Source organism: Camelina sativa, chromosome 9 (assembly GCF_030686135.1).
Source record: "Camelina sativa cultivar CO46 ecotype springtype chromosome 9, ASM3068613v1".
NCBI lineage: Eukaryota > Viridiplantae > Streptophyta > Magnoliopsida > Brassicales > Brassicaceae > Camelina > Camelina sativa.
Window position 1 is genome coordinate 42,081,093 of NC_141888.1, and position 25,423 is coordinate 42,106,515.

At 33.4% G+C, this 25,423-nt stretch overlaps 3 protein-coding genes across 18 annotated transcripts; all 3 read right to left on the reverse strand.

Annotated features, from left to right (window-relative positions):
• Positions 1-7,729: 7,729 nt before the first annotated feature.
• LOC104714564 (glycosyltransferase BC10-like) lies at positions 7,730-10,571 on the reverse strand. The gene is made up of 10 exons (XM_010431970.3): positions 10,049-10,571; positions 9,844-9,960; positions 9,658-9,758; positions 9,485-9,556; positions 9,314-9,392; positions 9,083-9,163; positions 8,898-8,939; positions 8,572-8,628; positions 8,308-8,454; positions 7,730-8,173 (listed from the first exon to the last, which is right to left on the reverse strand). The coding sequence occupies exons 1-10, from the start codon at positions 10,328-10,330 to the stop codon at positions 8,006-8,008; spliced, it is 1,146 nt and encodes a 381-aa protein (XP_010430272.1). The 5' UTR covers positions 10,331-10,571; the 3' UTR covers positions 7,730-8,005.
• An 805-nt stretch (positions 10,572-11,376) lies between these two features.
• On the reverse strand, positions 11,377-19,534 carry LOC104714565 (lysine-specific demethylase JMJ29). Of its 9 annotated transcripts, none has more exons than XM_010431973.3 (12): positions 19,320-19,534; positions 18,244-18,864; positions 18,041-18,153; positions 17,861-17,960; positions 17,642-17,774; positions 17,499-17,562; positions 16,392-17,424; positions 16,023-16,316; positions 15,878-15,950; positions 15,715-15,800; positions 15,503-15,622; positions 11,377-11,748 (listed from the first exon to the last, which is right to left on the reverse strand). In XM_010431973.3, exons 2-12 carry the CDS (start codon positions 18,856-18,858, stop codon positions 11,662-11,664), a joined length of 2,718 nt encoding a protein of 905 aa, XP_010430275.1. In that variant the 5' UTR covers positions 18,859-18,864; positions 19,320-19,534; the 3' UTR covers positions 11,377-11,661. The 9 variants fall into 9 exon arrangements, with proteins under 9 accessions (XP_010430275.1, XP_010430274.1, XP_010430273.1 ...); XM_010431972.2 differs by having other exon boundaries at positions 19,116-19,464; XM_010431971.3 differs by having other exon boundaries at positions 19,177-19,460.
• Positions 19,535-20,329: 795 nt separating this feature from the next.
• On the reverse strand, positions 20,330-24,219 carry LOC104714567 (hyperosmolality-gated Ca2+ permeable channel 1.4-like). Of its 8 annotated transcripts, none has more exons than XR_015566762.1 (12): positions 24,144-24,219; positions 23,750-23,961; positions 23,309-23,658; positions 22,864-23,155; positions 22,674-22,775; positions 22,469-22,588; positions 22,313-22,393; positions 21,892-22,236; positions 21,566-21,811; positions 21,164-21,488; positions 20,858-21,091; positions 20,330-20,772 (listed from the first exon to the last, which is right to left on the reverse strand). XR_015566762.1 is itself a non-coding variant. In XM_087466960.1 (12 exons), exons 3-12 carry the CDS (start codon positions 23,620-23,622, stop codon positions 20,485-20,487), a joined length of 2,343 nt encoding a protein of 780 aa, XP_087323086.1. In that variant the 5' UTR covers positions 23,623-23,658; positions 23,878-23,961; positions 24,144-24,219; the 3' UTR covers positions 20,330-20,484. The 8 variants fall into 8 exon arrangements, 5 of the variants coding, with proteins under 5 accessions (XP_087323086.1, XP_087323084.1, XP_087323083.1 ...); XR_015566761.1 differs by having other exon boundaries at positions 24,076-24,212; XM_087466960.1 differs by having other exon boundaries at positions 21,896-22,236; positions 23,878-23,961.
• Between the last annotated feature and the right edge of the window lie 1,204 nt (positions 24,220-25,423).

A 25,423-nucleotide genomic window follows, 5' to 3' on the forward strand; every position in this document is an offset into this window, starting at 1 on the left:
TTGAATAAAATAAAAACGATTACAACAACAAAATTTCGACCAACCCAATAAAATATTTGACAAAAAAGAAATATATCTGTGTCTCTATATGCCATGTCGAATGAACTGAAATAAGTAGATGGTGAAGAAATGTGTCGCTTTGTTTGATATGACCTTTGAATTTAAAAAAAAAAAAACTTTGAGAAGATAATAAAAAGGGCTATATTAATCAGTAACCCCAGAATAAAAAAAAATCAAATATGTAGTCCTCTTTATTTCATATTTAGTTCTCTCTCCTCTCTTTGTTTTTTTTCTTTAGTTATCCTTCCTTTTTCATGTTAACTACAGAAATGCTATTAGACACAAAATTATTCTATCTCTTTTTAAAATCGATAATATGATATCAATAACACTGTTCCGACCAATAATACTGTTCTGGCCAATAATACTGTTCATCTGAGATTGCCAATTTAATTATGTATTTAGTTAACATGATAACAAAAAAAATATATATATCAATAAGTTTACATGTTACATCAAATTATATCGCGATATATTTATCAAGAATGTGATAAACTTATATTTATCGCAGTAACTCATTTGTTATATCATATACATAAATAACGAGTTACATACAATATAGTATTTGTGTGATAACTATTTGATTAACATGTTAACAAATAACAATTGTTGTAGCGTAAAAAATCATATATTATTTGTTAAATGTATAATTATAATATTTTAGTAAGAACATATTATTGTTAGATGATTATTTATTGGATTAACACGATAACAATATATATACATATAAGTTTATATATATCGTGTTAAGTCTTTTTATATCGTGATAAGTTTGACAAAAATGTTAACGAAATACATAAGTAAAAATATAGAATTTAATTATATATTCAGTTAACATGATAACAAAATATATATATCAATAAGCTTACATATATATCGTGTTACATCAAATTATATCGCGATATGTTTATCAATAATGTGATAAACTTATATTTATCGCAGTAATTCGTTTGTTATATCATATACATAATATAATGAGCTACATACAATATAGTATTTGTGTGATAACTATATGATTAACATGATAACAAATAACAATTGTTATAGCGTAAAAATCCATATATTATTTGTTAAATACATAATTATCATGTTAAAACAAGTTATCATATTAAAGTTTAATAATTAAACCATGGATGCACTGGATCCTAACCAACCCGATCAGAAATTGAACAGCCAAAAGAAACCCATGAAATCTGATGATAAAAATAGCATCGCAATATCTCATTCTCAGTTTTTATGAGTAATAATTAAAAAAAAAAGAGAAGAGTATCACACATCTATGAGGACCACCACCACCATCACAGCTCCTCCGTCGTCATCTCTCTCACAATTCCAATCGGAATTGGAACCATCACCTAGATTTGAACTCGTCACGGCCACCGTTTGGCCTTGATCTTCATAGAATCCAAATTGTACCACCACCCTGTCACCACATCTTCGCTTGATGTTCATGGAATCAAATCGGAACCACCATATCAACCTTCTCTCCACCACAAATTCAAATTGATGACCAAAATAACATAGATGGCAAGAGATTATGATTTATTTGATGCTGGTGATGTTTTGCCGGAGAAGACAAACACATAAAAGAAAGAAAAATAAATAAAATATGTATAAGGGTATAGTTGTCTTATATTCATGTATGTATATGTCAAATAGTATGTAGGAAAGAGAACTAATTATTAGATTATCTAGGGGTACAGATTCATATTACTCTAATAAGGGCAAAAATGAAAAATTATTTTGAGTCCACACACGTAGAAACGAGAGAGACAGAGAGACAGAAAGAGAAAGAGAGATCTTCGAAGGCTCCCACGTATTGACAAAAAGCGTTTGTAGATCTGTTGACTGTCTACCGGAACGACCTAGTCATTAGCTTTGACTTTTTTTTTGCCTTTTTTTTTAAATTATCTCTCCTAATCACAATTAAAATAATTAATATTATAAGATTACAGAAAATCTCATTTTCTTCTCTTCTGACCTTTTTTGGCACTTTTTCTCCGTCTCTCGTGTTTAACTTACCTGTCATGTTATGGGCAACTAATTTTGTCTTTTTTTTTCAAGAAAATTTATTTATTTGTTTACATTACATTTTTCATCTATATTTTCGAGAATATAAAAGTTCACGGATTCTCACGATGCATTTATGTTTCATTTTTATGCTATAGTATGCTTCATATTTATCAAATTACTGACTATATCGATTTATAAGCCACAAATCTGCTTCAGTTTAGTGATGTAGGTCAATTTTTTAAAGGTTTCTTCATTACCCAGAACTCTGTACTTGCCGTGGATGAACTTTCTATTAGAAAAAAATAATCATATAGCGACTTAGCGTTCTACAAATTGATTGATTTAAGCCACGATTAAGTTGTAGGATTATGTATATATTTAATTCATTTTACATTTAAGACGGAGGAAGGAGCCAAGAAACCGTGTAAGATGTCAAAAAACGTACGGGTCCACTAAAACTGAAGTAATTAGGATTTAATTAGTCAGCTTAATTAAAAGCTTATTAGTCCTTGGGGATGAATAAATATACAATTTTCTTTTCCACCAAAAAATTAAATGACTCGAAGAAAAATAGAAGAAAATCTGCAGAGCTGTCTGAGATTTGCGTTGACCAAAACATGATACTACAACTACACAACGTGGCCGATCGAGTTTGCATGACGTAGAAACCTTGTGAACATACTATAAGTTTTGGTTTTACAAGTAATTCATCTGACTAATTTGATGCTTTTCACACTTTTAATATACATGTGTCAATAGTTTTGGTTTTGTACTACTACTTCTATTTTATGACATCGTTCTGTACTACTTCTTTTTTCCCCTTATCATGTGAATATAAATATATATATATATATATATATATATATATGAGATCATGAGAGACATCTTCTAACTTACCAATGTACGAAAGAGCTATACGTTTTATATCTGAATCCGACCACATATATGGTCTTAAATTTTGACGCAGTCAGAAACCTCTGATTTTATCCAAATCGGTGAAAATTTAATGTCTTCGTATCTATTCAACCGTCCAGGATTTATATCAAATCAATTTAATTTATTTCAGCTGTATTTTACTGTTGTTAGAGAAAAAATAAATTTAATTTCTATCAGATTGGATTGGTGTAGTATCAATGACTTAGAATAATCAAATGTGGCAAGAGTTTTGAGTTTTTCAAAATTATTTTGAATGTTTTTTTTTTTTATGTATTTTAAATGTGGAATTCTCGTCTATTCGAGATTATGGTTGTTTCTTTCATTTGAATCAAATCGAATGTGGAATTCTCGTCATACTATACTATTATAAAATGAGATTATGGTTTCTTTTGACAATTTTTATAATAGTTTTGTTTATTAGTCTAGTATAGTAGGCGCTAGATTTTAATCTAGTAGTTTATTCCGAAATAGAGACTCGAACTTTTTATGAAAGATATGTTCATCTCATAAATGATTAGCCGGGAACTACGAAATGGTATGGACCACTTTTTTTACCAATCCTTAGAAAAATTGTAATTGTATTGGCTTTAAAAAGACTCCATATATCTATATATACATTTTGCAAGTACATTTAGCAAATAAATCTTAAAATTGCCACCTATTTACAAGACTGCCATTGTATTAAATTTTGATTTAAACATTTACTATAAATAAATCATATCAAATTCGGATATTTAATTTCAATAATAACTTTCCATAAAACTGTACTAAACAGGATAACTCTCCTTTAATCTGAGGGAACCGAGATTTCCTATAAAACTGCACCAACTTTAAGCTTGAATCGTTTACAGTTTCCATTGAAATGTTTTTAACAAGCTAATATATTATTAATATTTCTATTTTGGATCAATACTAACTACAAGCAATTGATATAAATTTTCTGTTTTAATAAAAAACACTTCACCATTAGAAACCACTTGCACAACTATAAATACAAAAGTGTCAACTAATATAGAAATAAAACAACAAAAATTACAAAATCAAATTATAATATAATAAAAAATAGTATAATTGTTTACTAAAATAATTTAATAAACAATAAGGATATATTTTGAGAAAAAAACAATAAGGATATATATAATAAACCACAACATGTAGTTAATGGAAATTATACACTAAATAATTATAGTACATTCAACAAATTGAAAATATAAAAAATAAATATATATGTAATATAATCAATAAATTATATATATATATATATATTAAAAAATATAGACCTGCGGTAAACAATAATTAAATTTAATAAACAATAAGGATATATATAATAAACCACAACATGTAGTTAATGAAAATTATACACTAAATAATTATAGTACATTCAACAAATTTAAAATATAATCAATAAATATATATGTAATAAATATATAATAACCAGTTGTGGCCCAATGGTTGACAAAAATATATATATATATATATATATATGTAATATAATCAATAAATTATATATATTATTTTTATTTTTTTAAAATATAGACCCGCGGTATACCGCGGGTGAGTATCTAGTATATACATATATTCTATGCATCCAACTAGATTTAACATCTTTTAGAACACTTGAATCGTATATGAACAAGTATCTTTACAGGCTGCTGCTTTGGCAATAAGGTCAACAAGGGAAGAAGAAAAGACGAAACCTTGTGCTTTGAATCCCTTTTGAAAATCAAATTAATAAAATAGTGAAAACATCGATCCAAAAAGCTCTTTTCTTGATACTTTTCTGGTCGATCATGTACTCTTAAGAGTGGTTTTATACTATCATTTTGAATTCCCACGAGAGTGTTCGAACTCATATTAAATTTTTTGGTGGGACAAAGGATTAAATATAACCAGAGTGGACCAATCAATTGCGGTCTTTCTTATAGAAACTTTACATTGATTTTTTGGTAGCATTAAGTCATTGGATATTAAGACTTTCATACTATACGATGAATATAGAAATTTTTATAAGAGTGGATAAGTCCAAAAGAGGTCTATCTATATGACTTGTGTAGAGGGCAATGAGGCCAAAAAGTTCAACGACGGAAGAAGAAGGTAACATAGACGTTATCGATAACACTTTCTTATCAATCCAATTTTGACTAACTTAGACCTCGTGATCGCAACTGAATGAGATCCGTGTCTTAGTTTTGGCCAAGAAGATTTGCTTTGCACAAAACTGAAGTTTCTTGACTATTCATTTTTCCACCACACGTAAATAACTCTTATCCAAAATACTATCAGGCCTCGTTTTTATCATTTTTCCATTTCAGAAATTAATTTACATTATTTTTAAGAGGCAGTATATATTTCAAAATTTCTAGATCATTTACGTTATATATATATATATATATAAGAATATTATTAATACGCTTCTCGAAAGTTATGATCAATTTCAATGCCTTTGTTGACAAAGAAGAAAAATTAACCGATGCCTTTATACATGAAGGAGAGAAAAAAACATTGGTTGGTTTGACGAAAAGAATCATTGGTTCCGTACTATGTCTGCCATCTTTATACCGAAATATACAAAAGTAAACAAAAATAGAAAATAATATTATAAAAAAGGTTTAAATTTCTTTTGATGAGAGCAGCCAAAAGTGCATATAAAGGATTCGGTCTTCCATTTACGACTGTCTATTGTGACTGACATTTACGAAATTGGCGAAAAACTCTTGTCTTCATGCTGAAGAATAGAAGAAGCTCTCTCATTTGTTTCCATGTACCAAAAAAAAAAAAAAAATTGGTCGAAGAGATCGAATATTTTATCATAGTAACACAATATAGTCTCTCTTCATTTTCACTATACACTTTTTTAAAGAGTAAATTATTATTATTAAACTAAACATAAGATCATAAGTCACTTTTTGTCTTTTTTCTTGCAACTTTATTCCAAATCTCACCAAACGTTACATGACCGAAATAAATTTGGTAAGTAATTAACTAGCATGTGCTTTTAGAGAAATCTTTCTCACAATAGTCCAAGTATGCATGAACCGAAACTGAATCATTGCAATTTCATCAGAATATAAACAAAGAGCTTTTGTCTAGTGATAACAGTCAAAGAAAGACAATTAAAGCTTAACCTTTTTGATTGTTGTGATCTTTACGCTCTTAAAAGGAGGGGCAATGCATTATCAATTTATCATATTCATATAATATATATATAGCAAATGTATGTGTTAATCATTTTCTTTGTTTTGTATTAATATATTAATCCATAATTATGATGGTTTAATGGTTCTAATATGGGTATCCTAGGTTGGATTCTAAGTCTAATTTCCATCACAATATTAATCATTATTGGTAACTATTAAAAATAATTGAGAAAATTAACCATGCTTTTACATGTTTAAAGATATTAATTTGAAATTTTGTTTGAAAATTTCCAAAGTATATATAATAGAGAATCAACATAAATATTTCCATAATACACAAGAAACCAGTATCACTTAGGTACCCGAAGTAGTTAAAAAATGCGATTAAATCGAAATGTATGTCATCATTCCAATCCTCCTCCCATAATTTGCGTCAGCTCATCAATCTTTACTTGGTATCATTCCTTAGCCTTAGCAAGTTGTGAGAAGGAAGAGAACAAGCTCAGTAATTTAACTAATGTTGTGGGAAAGTTGTGCACAATCTTAATCTTAATCATGACGATAAATTTCTCCAACAAGAGAAAATCCATGACACAATCCCTATTTACAAAACACAAATTTTGATTACAAAATTATGTGTCCAAAACTCTCGTGGATAAATTGTTTCTGTCCGGTAAAATTTTATGCAACGTAAAATTGAGAAAGATATTTAATATTTGTATTTTAGTTACATTTGAGTGCTTATCAAATTTGATCACTATACTGTTTTGATGCCTTTCTGTCTGTTCATGTTTTCTTATAAATAAAATGTTAAGACCTACATTTTTATTAAGTTGTCTAGTGATTGACAAAACGAAATTTTGAAAAGGTTCTTGAGAACAATATTATCCACTTGTCTATTGACGGTAGATCGATCAATCGAGATTATAAAAGTTTAAAAACACTTGCTACACTAAACTAGCTCTATACATTTATAAATTTTACTGCACAAGTTAATTAGATCGAGACATGATTGTATATTATTATGCTTACAAGTTTTGCAAGATATTCCAAAGGAACACCGAATATCATTTCTAAAATGCTTATGATGTATTGTAAAGTGGAATTAAGTGCATAATATATATGACAACGTATGGGAGAAACCACCCTATATGACTATGCCAATATCTATGTAAACCAATGTATAAAACGAATGCATGAGAAATTAGAGCATTTCAATGTCATCCATGCAATAAACTTAAAACACTAGTCTAACCGCCAAGAATAGAATTTTGTCACATAACCAAAATAACCAAGTAACAAATTAACGCGGAATGACACGAGCACATTCTGGTAAAAATACTTACATGCAAATTAGGTAGATCTAAGGCTAGATTAAGGTTAGAGATACTGTTTCTTGAGAAATAATAGAACAAGAGGAAGAGAAAGAGAGGATGTTTGGAGTGAGAGAAAGACATGTCAACCCAGCCCATGAGTCCAGACTGCAATACAATAGGGACTGGCCAGCCTGTGAGCTTTCAGCCAATTGTCTTGTAGGCAACTTTACATTGGGCAAAAACATCGTACCAATGTCCTACATGGTATATAGATTATAGAACCATCACATTAATTATGTCCTTAAAACATCTGTATCATAAATTCTCTATAGGAATCTCATGAGTTGCCATTTTTAATACCAAAAAAGGAAAAACATGGCTGTGTAGTTTGTACTAAACTACTTTCATATATAATCAAGGATTAATGTACTATCTGTATGCTTCATCTGTATATTCTAAATTAACTTCCTTTTCTTCTGATGTTAATCTTGGTTTCTTCTTTCTTAGTTGTATAATACCTTTGTGTTTACTTTTTTTTTTCATCTAAAAGGTTTTTGTATCTGTTGATGACTCTACTAATCCTTCACTCAAAAGACGCATTGCGGCTCCTCTAGTGAACTTTCTCGCAAAGAGAAAGCACGGAACAGGTTTTGAATTCGCCCGACACCATTCTGTTCGATACTCCGATTCATAATATACATGGTTGATTTTCTGTTACCCAAAAGTAAGAAACAACAAAAACAGAGATTGATCAGAAGCTCAATTGGCGTGTATAAAAATAGGGATGAGCACAAAACACACTAAAACCGGATTGCACACCTCTATGTTAAGATAAATTTTTTTACCTTTATTCCTTCAATGACCTCTGGCCCGGAATTGTCAGATGTGAAAGTGAGAGGATGCCAAGATCTGGCTTCAGCTCTTTTGGCTAATAGGTTCCATGTAGTGTATGTCACTGTTCTCCGTTCCATTTCATTTTCCAAGCCACGCATCTGAAGAGATCATCAAGATTAGGATTGAAAAAAGTGAATCCGAAAAATCAGCAGGTAAAAAAGGAGATATAAACTGAGTGGCGAGATGCAGTTTATGAAGACTTGTTTTGTGCTTACTGTTAGCAGAGTTTGTACGTAATGTTCATCAGGGATGCAGTTATGACGTCTCTTTTTCTGTTGCAACGCAAATAAGAAAACAAGCCGTCATTTACTGAGAGATTGAAATGAGATATCTGTGGGAATAATACTTAAAAACATCCAAACTGATTTTTCCAGTGAACAGAGACAACTTGACAACTTGTTTTTGTGAGTTCAATCAATTTATACCCGCTAATCTATTTTCGTATAATCAAAGTGACACAGAAGCAGTAAGAATCAATATAAACTGAACATTCAAGTGGCTGGTGGTATTAAATGAAATTACGGAAAGACAGTGTACTTACAAGATAAAGCCAATGCTTTCTAGGATCCAGAGGTAGAGATCGCTGGAAAAGAAACAAACAAGTAATTCGTTATTTCTCCAAGAAAACAGCACAGATGAAATTATAATAAGATGAGATACATTAAGCTTGTGCTCATCCCTACTTAATCAAACCAAGAAGAAAGCATCAAAAAGGTTCAGCTTTACCTTGCAAAATTTCTGAAAAACAGGGAACACAGTATCATCATTAACAACGACCTCTGCATGGCTTCTGATCAATGATATCCACTGTACAAAAACAAAGATAGATTAACAAAACTGCAACCAAAAGTCTCTGAAACTTCCATTCCCGTCAGAAATTCAAACATTCCAAAATCATGCAAAGAAACAGTCAGCAAAAGTTCATTTCCCCCAAGGTTCAATATGATTAGAACAGACCTGAGATCCTTTTCGCCATTTCTCTCTCCGTATAACAGGAAACATTTTCATGGTGTAGCGTTTATCTTTATCAAGGAAGCTACAAACAAAGTGCAACACAGTTAGCTGCAAACAAGGACGCTGCTTTTGCTATTTATAGGACACAAGATGACCCGAAAAACAGCAAATTACCTGTCTACAAAACTTTTGGGTGAAGACATTAGATATCTGTATATGTAACCAAAGTCGTATAACGGAACACAGCTGCATCACAAAGAGTAAAACCAAAGCAATGACAATAAGATCATACAAGGATAATGTATCATACAAGTTCTTTGATATCGAAAAGCTTAAAAGAAACGAACCTATCAGACAAAAGAACAAATCTTTGATTAGAAGGATCCTCCAAAGCAGTTGCAAGCAACAATCTCTCTGCTGCAATCATGCTTGATTCTCCCCAAACTACCTGTTTTTAAATTCTGATTCAAATTCTAAATTCTCAATTCATCTATCCAAAATCATCACAACAACAACAACAACAAAATCAAAACCTCAATGCTATTCTTCAATTGGCGATTGTAGAAGAACTGAGATCGAGTTGTGGATTCATCAAACACGAAACCAGGTACTGAATGTATATAAACTGAGTAATTCCTCTGATCTGCACCCTAACACAAACAAAACACACAAAGAGAGACAATAAGCAAATTTCGTTTTCCAGATTCAACTTAAAACGAATGATCTCAAACGACGAACCTTGAAGAACCTGTCCCAGAGAAAATCAAGTGGCAGATCACGTCGTGCTAAGAAAAGAAACGCGAGTTTCGGACGATCGCCGGAGTACGTGCTCCGCGGGATACGAGATCTCGCTACAGAGAGCGACGAAGACAGCGTCGTCGTCGTCGCGGTGGAATTAGACTGACGATTGATACTGAAGAGAGCGAGGATGCATAACGCAGCGGAGAATGAGATGATTAGCTTCCATCGAAACCACACGACGCCGCGACGAGACGACGACGACGGGAGCCGCGGAGGCATTAGTGTACAAAAAAAAACCAAAAAAAAATTCGAGACTACTACGCTCCGGAGAAATACATCTGAAGAATCTGGAATTTCGAATTCCAAATCTCTCTCTCTCTCTCTAGGGTTTTCCGAAATCGAGATTTTTGGCAATGTAGCGATGTGATGTGAGAGAGACGAGAGAGTGAAGGAGATGAAGACAAGTGAGAGAATAAGAAGGAAGAAGACGTTGAAATCTGATGAATACGACACCGTGTCGTTGTCCACGTGTGAGTTTTTTAGTTAAGAAATAAATACAAAAACAATTAAGAGAGGATTTGACTGGGTTTGACTAGAGAAGGGATTAAAAGAGTGTGAGGCCTTGAATGGTAACTAGTTTTTAGGCACTAATTGCGGTTTATGTTTTTGGTATGTTTTTTTTATTATTCGGGAACACACTAAGTTCATTTTCTGTTATTATGTTGTTTCCATTGGAACATTAAATTTTTCTTTTATATAATGAAAGTATGATTTTATTTATGGAAAAAATGTTGTTCGACCAAAAAAAAATTTATGGAAAAAATGTCATCTAAACAATAAACTTTCAAATTTTAATTATTTAAATCATGAATTTTATTGTAGGCATTAAAAACATTGACTAACTCTGTTATACATCAAATTTTGAAAACCAAACTAAAAATACATAATGTTAAATAGTTGAGCTACTAACATACATTACTATGCTGTTAATCATTCAGTTATTGAAAAAGCGACGTCGTTTTAAAGAAAGTTTTGATTCCGAAAAATGTCATTTAAACTATGAATTTTTAATATAGGTTATGTTAGGGTGAATAATAAACTACTGTGTTTGAAGAGCTGATTATAATACATCCACGCCTTGTTTGAAGCTGATTATAATACATCCACGCCATTAGTACAAATCATTAGGTTAGAACCTTTAGAGTTTAGGAAAATATAGTTCAAAAGCTTAGACAACGTCATGATTGTGTTATTTTGGTTAACATGCCGATGCCTTTATGTTTGAATTATGTGAATGATTAACCCTTTTCAAAAAACCAAATTACTATGTGAATGTCACATGTTTAAAATTAAAATATAAAAGTATTAGTCGCAAATACAATATAATTATTCTTTTAAAGCAAAGCCTATACCTCCTCTCCTGTATATAGATACCGATACATATGACCACAGAGAAATGCCAAATGCAGATCTTCAGTTGACAGGTCTCCATGGCTTTTTATTCTATAATCTATACGGAACCTGAGAATTGTACGCAGCTTAATGCACAACAACAAAGGAGCTGATATAGCTATTTAGGTCACATGACATTTACAAACAGCAGTCTTCAACTAGTGGAGCATAGGTCGGGTCTCTTCAGGTAAAGTTTCAAGTTCTTTGAGAGCTTGCTCGATTGCATAGATAACCATCTTCTTTATCTGTTAAAAAGGAACAGACTAGTGAATCAATATACAAAAAGAGAGAACTAATTAATTTGGGTTTCATAAAGTATGGTCCTAGCAAAAGAGCCAAAACAAATAGAGAGCAAACCCTAGCCTATTGATGATGTCTCATCCTTTTACAAAAGTAAAATCTTCCACAATCAAGGTCGACACTAACTTCATTTTGGTTAAATCGTTAGATTGTTGATCATGTGTGCAATAACTTCTATTTATATATACATATAAACTTTTTTTTTCGTCACACGTTGTCAATTTTTTCAACTTTACCATTTATCTCAAAAAAAAGAAGAAGCAAATCACTCATACCAAATTAAAATAATACGGAATATAAATTTTATATGTATCTTCTAAATGTTTTCACGGCGGCATACATTACATTATTAAATTTCTAAATATAGATTTGGAATCCTCGTCGCAAAGAATTCATTAATAGTTTACGAATTTGACACTAAGGAAAGATTCACCCGAGTAAAAAAGAAAAAATATGGCATATACCTTTTCTGATTTCAGCCCCTAGGTTTGATGATTTCTATAGAAAGATTGCAGCCTTAGCGAAACAGTTTATAATTTTCTACGAGTTTTCCCTTTATTGAGCAAAATTCTATCTATATTTATTGTCGGGAAAATTTTCAATTCTATCATTTGTTTGACAGCTTAAACTAGGCTTCATTTTAGATAGGTTTCTAGTCTCTTAATCAAAATCGGTCAGGGGTGCCGCCAGAGCCGTCGCTAACAATTAGAAGGCCACAAGCCTAAATTAAAAATGGTCTAATTTATACAAAAAATTACTTTTAAATCATTCTGCAACTGTAGTAATCGAACCCACCACCTATAACTCCTCCACATAGCCTTTAACCAGTAGAGCTATAAGAGATTTTTTACCAAAAAAGGGCCGAAAAATTAATTATTAGAACCGGGCCGCAAGCACATGCTTCACCAACTTGGTGCTTGGGCCGGCTCTGGGTGCCGCCGGAACGGTTGGTGGCTGCTTAGTCTCATCCGAGAGTCTAATCTCTTTTTAATGAGAAAGGGTCGATTTAGGCTCCTTCCCTTCCACTGCATAGAGACTAGATAGTTTCAATCACTTTTCTTTCTTTGGAATATATATGATTTGGTATCCCAACCATAAGCTCTTATGACTTTTTCAAACTTTCAATCACTTTCCTTTTTTGGATAAAAGAAATTACATGTTTTCTCCTCATCTATTTTTGCTAGTTAAGACATTTACATGTCAAAATTTGTTCAATTGCTTATTAATTTATCTTTCTGGACATTTTCTTTTAGTAGTACAGGCAACTACAAGGCATGACCATCCAGACAACATGTAAAGACCATCCACGGCTCCACGCCACATGTAAAGATCATCCACTGAGAATCCACAGTGCTCAGGCTGCAGTTGCTAGATATAATTTCCAGTATGACCATCCACCACACATGTAAAGACCATCCACTGAGAATCCACGACGCTCTGACTGTGGACTTCATAAATTCTTGCCGGTTAATACATGTCTAAAACTGTTCAATCACTTACTAATATAACTTCGCAGACATTTTTCTAGTAGTTTAGACAACTACAAGCATGATCATCCACCACACATGTAAAGACCATCCACAGTTAACTCGCCCCATTCTTTTTTCGTCAACTGAAATCTCATTATTGTAGGTGGATACCGCGATATTTGTATCAACGAAGATTTAAGATTACTACACCTAGTACTCATGATGTTATTCAACCCGCCATCTTTCCACCGATTGAACTCACATTGTGGAGAAAACATGAGTTTGGGCAAGACTTCTGGTATCAGTAGCGGAGCTAGTGAAGGATGAGGGGTGTCAACTGACACCCATAAAATTTATGAAATTTTTTATTTAGGCTTATATATATGTTACATAATGGTAAATTTGGTTTGTTTTTAGTGAATTGACACCCATGTTTTAGGTTCTACTACCCTTTTTGAAACCCTTTTTCTATTTTTCTATACAATTTTTTTTTTTGTGTTTATATAATCTTTCAAGTTTTCAATAAAAGCTCTCATAATTTTTACATATTAGCAATATATGACCCCCATGATCCATTATTCTGGCTCCGCCACTGTCTGGTATCATCTAAGATCTAGTACAATTAGACCTAAATTTTTCGATGTTAATCGAAAGCTTTAATTTTTGTCATTTCTTTAGAATTTTTTCCTAATTTAGTAAAACCATGAAGTTAATTAAAATACAAGAATAATCCAAGCAAAGTATTATATAGACAAAGACTTCACAGAAAAACAATTAAAAGCAGGTTAACATATATCAAGACATTGACGAGTTTTGTTTCCACGAACTTGAGGTTCTTTCATTAAGACACATTGTTGTGTTCAATTTCTTGATCCTTGAGAAGAAATTGAAGTCTCTTACACGTACCAACAACCCACCACAAAAGCCAACAAGATTGATCGTATGATCCACCACGCCATGCCGGAGATGCCACGATTTGAGGAGTTGGTAGTAAATCAAGAGCTAGCCTCTAGCCATTCATAAGATGCATTGGAAACCTTATGTGTGTAAGAAGACGGCCACCAATAATCCCGGAAAACTGAACGAAGTGCATTAAATACACCGATCTTTATTCGGTATGGCAACGAGGGTCTTATGGCCTTCAAAACTCGAATCTCTCATTAATTGCAAAGACAAAGGTCTCAAATGCATAGAGAGGTTCTCTCTGCCATCCCTCCATGTTGTATTTTGAGAAAAGCCTTCTTGTAACCCATCCTTCTTTGTGTTGTAGAAGCAATGTAGAAGTCTTCAATCTCGATCGGATTTGTGTAAATCGATAAAGTTTATCGATGATTCGACACCAAATTCAATCCCGGAATTGCATATTGTTGATAGAAGGGGGGAAAAGGAGTTTTGGTGTTGCATTGGTCAGTGAAGACTAACACAACCCAAGTCTAAAGATTTTTTTTTTTTTTTTTTGAGGCCGATCACAATAATGCCTATGGGGAGCAATATTTTGCATAAGACCTCACTAGTTTTCAATCTAAGTGTTTACATAGAAAAAAACATTGAAACAAAATCACACACACTGTTTTTTTACTTTTTATGAAATATCACACGAAACACATTTGCGCAAACAAACAAACAAACAAACATACCATTCATACATTGAAGCTTACTTAGAAAAAGAAATTAAAAAACAATTAAAGCTTTTAATAAGATTAGGTTATCAATTAGAAGAGATGGGTATTTGGTTAATTGCTTTCTAACAAAAATCAATATTACCTGAATTATATAAAACCAAAACAAACTATCCAATATTTGGATTGAATTTTTTTTTTTTTTTTTTTGGCTCAATCCCCGTCCAATTTGGCGAAAAAAAAGTAAAATAAAAAAATACATATAATAAAATACTGAGTTGATAAAATATTTAAAGTCAACCTTAATATATATTAATTAATATAATATATTTAAATATATATCTGTTTTCAAAAAAAAATGTTTTTTAATTGGAAAAAAGCAAAGTTTGGTAGTTTTGTTTTACTTATGTGTCCAGTCAGTGATTTGGGGTTTTGTACGGCAAGTACGTTTTAAAAAACATAAAAAAAGGATTGAGTTGGTTTTGGTTTGGTTCAAATGCCCATCTCTCCTATTCAGATATCCTTAAGAAAACCCACCCGCATCAAGCATATGAACATGCTCACACAACCAACAAAAACAAAAAATAAATGGTAAAGAGATAAAAACTTACCTCAAGTTTGTCCTCTCTGGCCTTGTGGTTCTTGGGAAGTTGGCGAAACTCTTCAGTCAGACGCAGACACTCATGGATGTTCTCTGGTGACACAAAGTCAACTGCAACTTTTGTACACGACTGTCCCCAATCAAACACACAAAAAGTTAGATTTTTCAATAAAAAGCAAACTGTATAAGTAGAGGAAGAAGAAGAGAAACCATTCTGTTTACCTTTAGATTCCGAACTTGATGCGGACAACCCGCAGGAATAAATACCGCTTCACCTAGCTTTTGCACAAATGTCCATGGCTCGATCCCTACGGTTTCAAACAAAACATATAACTCGTCAATATTGACTCACAAAACATCATATCCAAGTAACTTGGTTACACACCAAATTCCGCCTTAAGTTTTCTTTTGTGCTCTACGGTTAAATAGCATGTATGGTCATGTATCGGATGATAAACCTGAAAAGAAGAAATCATCAGTACCCCGACATTAAATTCGTTACAAGTTGTTGCAGATGTCAGTATTGTTACCTTTGTAACTGGACAACAATAAGTGTGTCTAAATTCTTTGCAATGCTTTCTTAGATACTCTTCTAACTTAGGAACATCTTCTCTCCTAAATATGTCCCATAGAGCACTGCCACTTTCGTCATTTTCACTGCTCAGAATCTCTGGCATGTTCAATTCTTCTTCCGTTTCGCTACGGTCTCCAGTGCTCTGTTCTTCAAACTTGTTCTGTTCCTTGTGTTTCTGTTTCAGAGCTTTGACTGCGGATATCTGTTCTTGACTTAGGGTTACTTCAGCAGTATGCGTCAGAATATTCACCTACATGAATTCAGAGTGAGTCTTGGACCAATTAAACCAAAACCAGGAATAAAACGAACTAAATGAAATCATTACCGCGTCTGACATATCACAGTGAAGCTTAGTCACTGAATCCCCTCTACCGAGCTCATCAGGAATCCCATAGGCAATGTAAGTTTTTGGCCCCAAATCTGGTTTGATAAGTCCTTCCGGAAGCTTTGCTGCGATGTTAAGAATCCCGGTTCTAGGATCGCTATATTCTTGGAAAGGTAGTGCGGATATGAACTCGTCACAGTGACGAGGTAAAAGATCTTCAAACTTGTCAGAAGGAGGCCAGTCCTTTAGCTTCAACATCTCAGGCCAGTAGTTTTCATATGTTCTTCCTTTGCTATAACCATCAAAGAAGTGACGTGTATTGATCTCCACCTCACAATTAGCCAAACAATCAATTGCTTGGACTTGGGACATCTTAGAACTTGCTGGTGAATTCACGTTTTCGCATAACGCCCGCCACATAACCATTGGCTCCCAGCTTAAACCAGGTGTGTTATCAAGAGCGTCTCTAACAATTACTGGTTCACCTTTTGCCCAATGCTCTTGAAAATGTAGAAGCTCTTCTTCCTTCAAGACATCAAGAGATTTAGGACAGAAAAGGTAGTTGTCACTTGATTTTGTTCTTGAAGCTGCTTTCCTTGTCATCTCAATATCCAAAGGAGAACACCCACAGATCAACATTCTAGGGCTAATATTGACTGATGCCAAGAAAGTCTCTGCTTTATGCTCCAAGTCTGACATCCACGTCTGTGGTAGGATCCTCGTAAGCTCTAATATACAATCACCACAACCACCTAGCTTTTTTGGTGGACAAGTGATGCTTCCATTATTACCAAGGCTCCACTTAGTGTTGGATTGGATAGCTTCTTCGTCTTCAGAAGTGGAAGAGAAGCTCGGTTCTGCAGCATCTAAACCATGCATATATTGGTATCCTTTATCAGCATAGTCTACCTTCATTTCAGGGCGTTCAGAAAATGTTCCTTTACGAATCTCTTGACAGCACTTCAAACAAAGTTCAAAAGAGCACTTTGGACAGCTTCGGTGCAAGTCAACAATGGAAGTTGCACAATGATCACTGCAACACAGATTTATATATCAGTAAGATCCTCAAGAAATTAAAAATATCCTAACTTAGGTATGCTTACTAACCAGTATACACGTTCATCAGTGTAGCTTATTGCCTTAGTTATTTCAACTTCAGAAGGCAGTAATCCTACAGAAACAGGTCATGTTAGCAAAAAAAGATCACATTTAGCAACAGAAATTATGTCATAGTAGTGCAAGTTTCATACCTTGAACCGCTGCCTCAATTTCAATCTCTTGGTTCTGGAATTTGGATAACTTATTCAGAAACGGAAGCATCAATGTAATCAAGTACTGAAGATGATGGCGTCTTTCAGAGTTCGAGAGTTCCCTCTTGGATGTCTGTAAAGACAGAAAACACAGATACCAGTTAACAGAAAAAATCCAAATCTTCTGCAAATGGATGGCTAAAAGCAATCTTAACATACCACAATTGAACCATTCAAATGCAAGCAATTGCTGCAATTACAATTGTTACGGCAGAAAGGACATTTCTCAACGACATTATCCTCAGATAGCTCTGGATACCTGCAACAAACCATAAATAGAGTAAGGATATATTATTACGAGACAGAGATATATAGTATAGAGTTAAGGGAGAAACTAACCATTTCCTTATACATTGAAGACAGTACATCGTCACTCCACATTCACTGCAAATGAGAAGAGTTATCCTTTCCCCTTTCAAGCACTGATGGCAAATTGGGCCTACCTTCGGTTCCTGCCAAAGACAAAACATCATATACATATTACAGTACATCAACACAGTTACATGTTCTTCTTTGATGATCGAATACAATGACACATTTACCTGTCTTACGCTTGTGCAGTCATTATTAGATATCCCGTTTTTGAGAAGGGGATCAGATACATCAGAAGCAGGCGAACGCGAACTGGAAGTACTAACATCAGCAACGTTTTCAGTACTGTTAGAAACTAAATTACGAGTCCTGCTTCGTGATGATGTTGACTTGATCTTAACACACAGCATAACTTCTTCTTCCCATGCCTCATCTTCTTCAATCTCCACTTGGCGTCTGTCTCTCTTTTTCCTACTGACTACAGAACGCCTTTTACTAACTCTACAATCATCATCTTCAAAACGTTCCCCTGACTCTACCTTAGGCCTAACTTCTTTGCGTTTTACGCTTCTCCTTCGCATCCACTCACCTAATCTGCAATCATCATCATCATCTTCAGAACATTGCTCTTCTACTTTAGATGTCTTTCTCTTTTTCTGTTTCCTGCTATACACTCTCAAGCTCCTCCCGCTCTGTTCTTCTTCTACTACTACCACTTCCTTACCACTACTCCTACCGCTAAAAAGACCTCTAGACTGAAACGGTTTCAGACTCCTCTTCTTCCTAACTATCCACGAACCACTCATTAGTATAGATTCCTCGATACTAACGTCATCCAACTCCATTGTTATCTGCAATCCCAGAAAAAAAATCCCAAGAATTTAAAACACAAAACGATTCTGAATTTGATCATCAAATACAATCGAATACAATCTCCAAATCAATCGAATACAATCTCCAAAAAAAAAAAAAAAACCCCAGATACGAATCAAGAAACGAACATTGTTAATTTCAAACCAATCCGATCAAAAAACAGATTCAACAACAACAACAATCAAGTCCAGAATTCGAATTTTATAAGAGGATCGAAACTAAATTTTACCTTGGAGAAAAAAAAAAAAAGAACAAAGCTCGAAGAACTCAGCAACGATGAAATCACCTACCTGCGATAGCGATATCTAAACCCTAGATTCCAGCTACTTAGACATAGATTTAAACAATTCAGAGAAGAGAACTATGGATTCTCTCACAAACTTTGGTTTCCTTTTTTTTATATCATAACCCGAAAGGAAAAAAAGAAAATTACTTTTTTATTCGGAGATATATATTTCCCAGAATGGAGAATCGGATGGGAACCTAATCTGACCGTTTAAGTATTTTTTTTTGTGAATCGTGGAGCGCAAGTGAGGTACTGCGTCTCAGGGGATTAATACCTTTTCTCCGGTTCACTCGCTTTCATCTGTCTGAAAACGAGATTTATCTCAGTTTTTTTAGCTTTTTTTTTTTTTTTAATTTCTCTTTATCTTTTTAGAAGAAAACAAATTTTGTTGAAACAGTAAAGAACTCACCACGTGGAAAACGAATACAAATGCGTTACACAAACAAGTCAGATTTGCATAATTAATACTAGTCTAGTCAGCATTACTTATTTTATTAGGAGTATTCAACAATCTGAAAATTATTAATTTAATTTTTTAGGATTTACTTCTACATTTAAGTCTTTCTGGATAATTTCTTTGCATTTAATGACAAATCTTTGAATTTTGGATTTTCTTTTTATTTCTTACTCATATTTATTGACATGTTTATCTACATGATTTATTTTTGTGGTGTGAATTTCGTATGAGATTTTTTCAAATCTAAGATATTCTGATATCAATTCTTTTTATCAACGGAATAAAATTAGTAAAGAGTAACCATTAACCTTACAGCAGTATCGTTTAGTTCCAACAGGCATGATACTACTATCTTTAAGATGGAGTATAATTTATGATTCCGATGATTTTTTAAAAAGAATTACATCATAACATTAGAATGAGTATTATTAAATTACATATCAATTTTGTTCATTATTGTAAATAATATATTTTATGGTAGTACACTTTTCTTTCTTCAATTTTTGTTTAAAAAGAATTGAGTACGATATCTTCTTATCCTACGTATGATTACAAAAAGAAAAAAAAAAACACAATTTAATCAAACAAGTACACAATTTTAGTCATCTGAATCTCTGATGCAAAACATCTTCATACCAAACACGACACAAGCTTAGTCACACTTACGCTAAGCCAATGTACATATCAATCATGCAATGAGTTTTACAAAATCGTTTTTATTCGAACTTGTTTTTATACAATCACCAAACTCAAACAAGACAATGAATATATAGCATACAAATATACAAAAACCTTTTCACAACACGTCAAAAAAATAAAAATAAAAAGATCTCTTACGTATTGGTTCTGTTTCTTCTATACCGGTTTTCCCTTATCCGTATCAAATCGATTATAAGGCAGTGATTGAGACAAGCCACCGCTCACATTGCTGCTCGCCACGGTTTTTCTCCGGGGTCTATGACGTTTGGTCGGTACAACTACACAATCTTCGTCATCTGAATCCTCGGTTAATCCCTCATCAAACTGGTCATCTTCGAATTCTTCGTCTTTGAAAACCGGATGAATATATGCATTCTGAAGAAACCCTTTAAGATTCATGTTTGGTTCTCTTGCTCGTTCCAATGTATCTTTAATCATAGCTTCCTGTAAACCGGTACTTACTGAATAAATTAAACAACACATAATGAACCAAAAATAGTATTAATTTAAGATTATCATATATACTAACCTGCAAAGGATTAATGACAAATGCCGATTCGTACCGGCCTTTGCAAAACCGATGAAAAACAAAAGTGAGAATCGCTAGAACGAGGAGGAAAGGCGTGGACTCAACCTTTCCTTTTGTGCTCATTAACCCCAACAAAAGGATTTGAGAGATGATCAATGCAGATATTATACGTCCATGAACGTCAGGCCAGAACGCTGCCGCACTCTCATACTCTTGATTGTACACATTTATGATCTACAAAGAGACCGGTTTATACTACATGAACTTGTTAACTAAAAAGAAGTTAATTTAATTTCTTTTTTATACCTGATGACGGAAGATGAGGTAGGCGAAACCAAAGAAGAAGATGATGAAAGGAAGTAGAACAGGAGTGACCGGAGCATAGACAAGACCAAGGAGAAAGTATAGTTGAATCCGAGGCTCAGTAGCGTAAAAATCGATCTGTCCCGGATCCATAGCTTCTTCTCTATCTTTTTCAGTTTTCACCAAGAAGAAGTTCTTTAAATGGAAAATGACTAATGGTTTCAGCCTAAGAATCTCTCCAGCCACACCCGCCCAACCATCCACCATTATATATGTTATAAAGAAAGTTGCCTTTATAGGTATCGCTACTCCAACTGTCCGGGGGATACTAAAATAAGAAATGTAAAAGTAGTTGAGAGCAGAGTTCCAAAAGAGAGTAAAATTAGTGCTAGTGATGGAGCTTACTCATTTGCGGATTGTTTAAGAAAAGAATCAAGCTGTTCAAATGCAGATCCGGTGATTATGCTACCGAGGAAAACATTCACTAGGTTGAATATATAATATCGAAAAGCCGCTCTTCTCTCTAACGATGATATCGAAACAAACCCTTCGAATTTGGACATGATCATTAAAATCGCTGGCAGGAATATTAAAAAGAGCTTCAAGACAATACCGGGAAGAAAACCTTGGATCAAAGATTTCATAAACTTCCTGCACACGCAATGATCGAATTGAATCAAGAATGTCCTAGGGTTGAACCAGTAAGCAACAAAAAAACTCTAGCAATGTACCTACTTTTCGATGATGGGATTGAGGAACGAAGCTTTTTTCTGAATACCTTCAATACTGGCTAAGGATTGTACAAAGGCGATTGGAATGATGAAGAAGAAAGTAAGGAAGAAGAAGGAAACGTGCGTTAGAAATCTCCTTATCGTGAGAGATACGTAAGGCATTGCAAGGTTTGGCCAGAACACTTCTCTTGCCTCAGGAGCCCATTCGGTTAACCATTCTGTTGGATTCTTTGTCTGTTGTGTCTGCGCGCAGACCGCAGCACCCCAACGCGTTTTAAAAGATACAAAAGCTGCTGGCATTACGTTCTTGTCATCTTTCTTTACTCTCACCCTTTCCTCCATTATCTGTGAAAGCCAAAGATGTGAGATTCAATGGTTTACTAATATTTCATTGGGCACTCCTAGAGGAAACAATTCTTACTTGCTCGTTAAGTTTCTCGATCTCAGCTGTGTAATGATCCATAGCATCTACTTTCTTACCCCATAGTCCGAGAAATCCCAACTGCGAGATGATGAAAACAGAATTAGACAACTAAAATTTGTGTTTTAGCTCTTCATGTTTCTTCAAGTATTTTACCTTTACTCTTGGCCTTTGTTCCTTGTTTCTTGTATACTTCAAATGGTAGTAATCAAACCAATTCTCCATTTTCTGCCTGTCCGCTACCAATTTAGCCAATTCATTTGCATTGTACACCACCTAGATATACATATTCAAAGACTTAACCGAGAAAACAGCTAGAAACAGAACTAAAGATTCATTCCTTTTAGGGATATGATCTAACCTGATGTGTGAGATAATGGTCCGGGTGGTTAACAAGAAAGAAATGCTGAACGTTTTCGCTAATTGTCTCGTCTGACTCCGGTGGTACGTTTCTAACCAGAACCTGTCAAATGAATACAACATCATATCTAATGGTAAGACCAAAGAGCATAGAGATTATATTATAAATGAAAAAAAAAAACATATTTTACGGTGAATTGATCAGCACGCCGCTTCTCGGATTGAAGAAATGATAACCGCATTGCAGCTATTTTCTCATATTCCCTCATTAGAACATAGCAAGTCCAGAATGTGAATGCATAAGCCATCACAAGATGCGCCCAAAACCTGTCTGATCCACGTTCGACATTTGAAATCGAAAGCTTATCGATATTACTCGATGTTACATTACGAAGTTTCGCTAGCTGCAATCCATCACTTGTCCAATTCACAGGTACCAAAACTGCCCATGAAAGTAATGCGATGGGAACAAAGATCTTAAGTCTGTAAAAAATAGTAAAACAAAAATAACAAAGAACAAAAGCTATTATTAGTATCCTCTTCTACTAATTTTCAACGCATGTTCTTGGAGAGTTATCTTAAGATCAATGCTAAACAAACTAATAACAAAGAATCTTGAAGATTAATTATGTTTACCCGATCAAGTAAATCCTCAAATAGACAGCAGAATCCAAACCGGCATGATCAATAAGTTCAGGCTCAGGCATCTTCAGAGCGGCGGGCATCCAATTCAAAAACCGTATATACGCTCTAAAGTCGAAATTCACAATTTTGCTGGCGAAAGCACCCGAATTCAAGGGGCTGCTCCGAACACCTTTTAAGTACCATTTAGGGAAATAAACCCTATCGTTGAATGGTTGGATCCTCAAGATTGCAAATAGCAAAAGAAATATCAATGCACTTAGGATGTTGATCGCTGCTGCTAGTCCAATATCTGCTAATGTCGCCATTAATATATCTTCAAACCCTTAAAATTCTCTCTTCACCTGCAAAAAAAAGTCATTGAAGGTTTTAGAGTTTTAGAGTTTTTGATTCGAAGATCAAAAAAGTCAAACACTTTGAATCCAAAAATCTCACCTTTAGAAAACCCATTACCCAGAAAAGTTTTAGTCTTTGGTGGTTGACCAAAATAAAAATTTAACCTTTTTTTTTTTCTTTTGCGATCAGATTGAAGGAAACAGAAAATATATATGAGACGAACGAACCCAGAAATCAAAGTGAGGAGATGCGATGAATATTGTATAGAAGCATTGGACAAGTCTTTTAGCTTTCTCTTCTCCTTCCTTCCTCTGAAAAATAGAAACAGAGAGATAAGGAAAGAAAAGAAAAAACAGAGTATAGAAACAGAGAGAGGTTTAATTAACAGCAAACAGATTGGGAAGACAAGAGAAGAAACGTCATGCCGTTTTTGTTGATACAAAACGCTGAAAATACACGACGAAGAAGAAGAAGATGAAGAAAAAGTTTGAACCTTTTAAAATTTAAACCTTTTTCATTCGTTCTAATGTTGGTAAGCCGTCTAACTCATAGACTATTTCTTGAGAGTTGAAAAAACATTAGGCCTCATTTGGTTTTTTATTTATTCCTAGAATAACTTTTTCAGTTTTTTTTTTTTAATTATTACACATCTGCATTCTTTGTATTAGCTTATAATCTAATGCTTATTTTACAGACAAAGCTGGATCAAATAAAATGACTTTGTTGCCAAAATAAGATAATGACTTCATAGTTGACTCACATAAATTGTCACAAAATAGCTTATATTATAAAATAGTACATAGTATTATGTTGTACATGAGAATGAACCTGGATCTGAATGTATGTATATATGAGTCTTCATGTTTGAAAAAAAAAAAAAAAAGTATATATGAGTCTTCATTTTTGCTAATCTCCTAAATTAGTCATCAGATAGTAAATTATGATTCTATTCTTCGTAATCAGCAGCAACCTTGATGCAAATTGTCACGTGAGAAGGTAACGGTAACTTCCACTACGACGTCGTTATTCTCGGTAAAACGTTAGTATTATTTTTTGTTTGTCAACAATTACTTTTCCACTCATTTATTCAAGTATTGCGTGCCATCACGTTGAAGTCCAGTAATAAAATCATATTTTGAAATTTTTAGTATAAATCTATATTAAAATTGTATTTTACTACTTTTTTTATTTAGTCTAAATCAATGTGAATCTATCTAGCTAGCTACATTATTCTTCTTTATTTTTATTTATGAAGTATGACCACCTTTTTCAATCAGTGTATAGTACTATAGTTTATCACATAAAATTGTCTAAAGACGTGCATTAAGACTAACTACTTGGGATTGTATCAAATTGTAATGGTCCCTTTTTAACACTCTCATTACATTAGTATTGATTGATACCATGTCCGAAAGGTAAACCTTTATATCAAAATGATATGAATAATGGTATTTTCTTTTTAAAAAGAAAAATGGTATGAATATAATTTTAGTTTATAACTTTAATAATTTTGAAAAAGTAAACTAAAAACTCTTCGCATGTGCTATGTTTTCTTTAAAAAAAACAGATAATGGCCTGACAAAATGAAATTAATAAGTTCCCTAACTTTTTATCCTTTTTTCTAATAAACCTGCATAATTTAATAATATATCACCAAAAACAGATGTATAGGCCCCCAATGAAAACATATCACTCTGATATGCAAAAAGCGTATTAAAAGGCCCACATAGACACTTGTATATAGGCCCAATATTACTGACACATGCTTGTAAG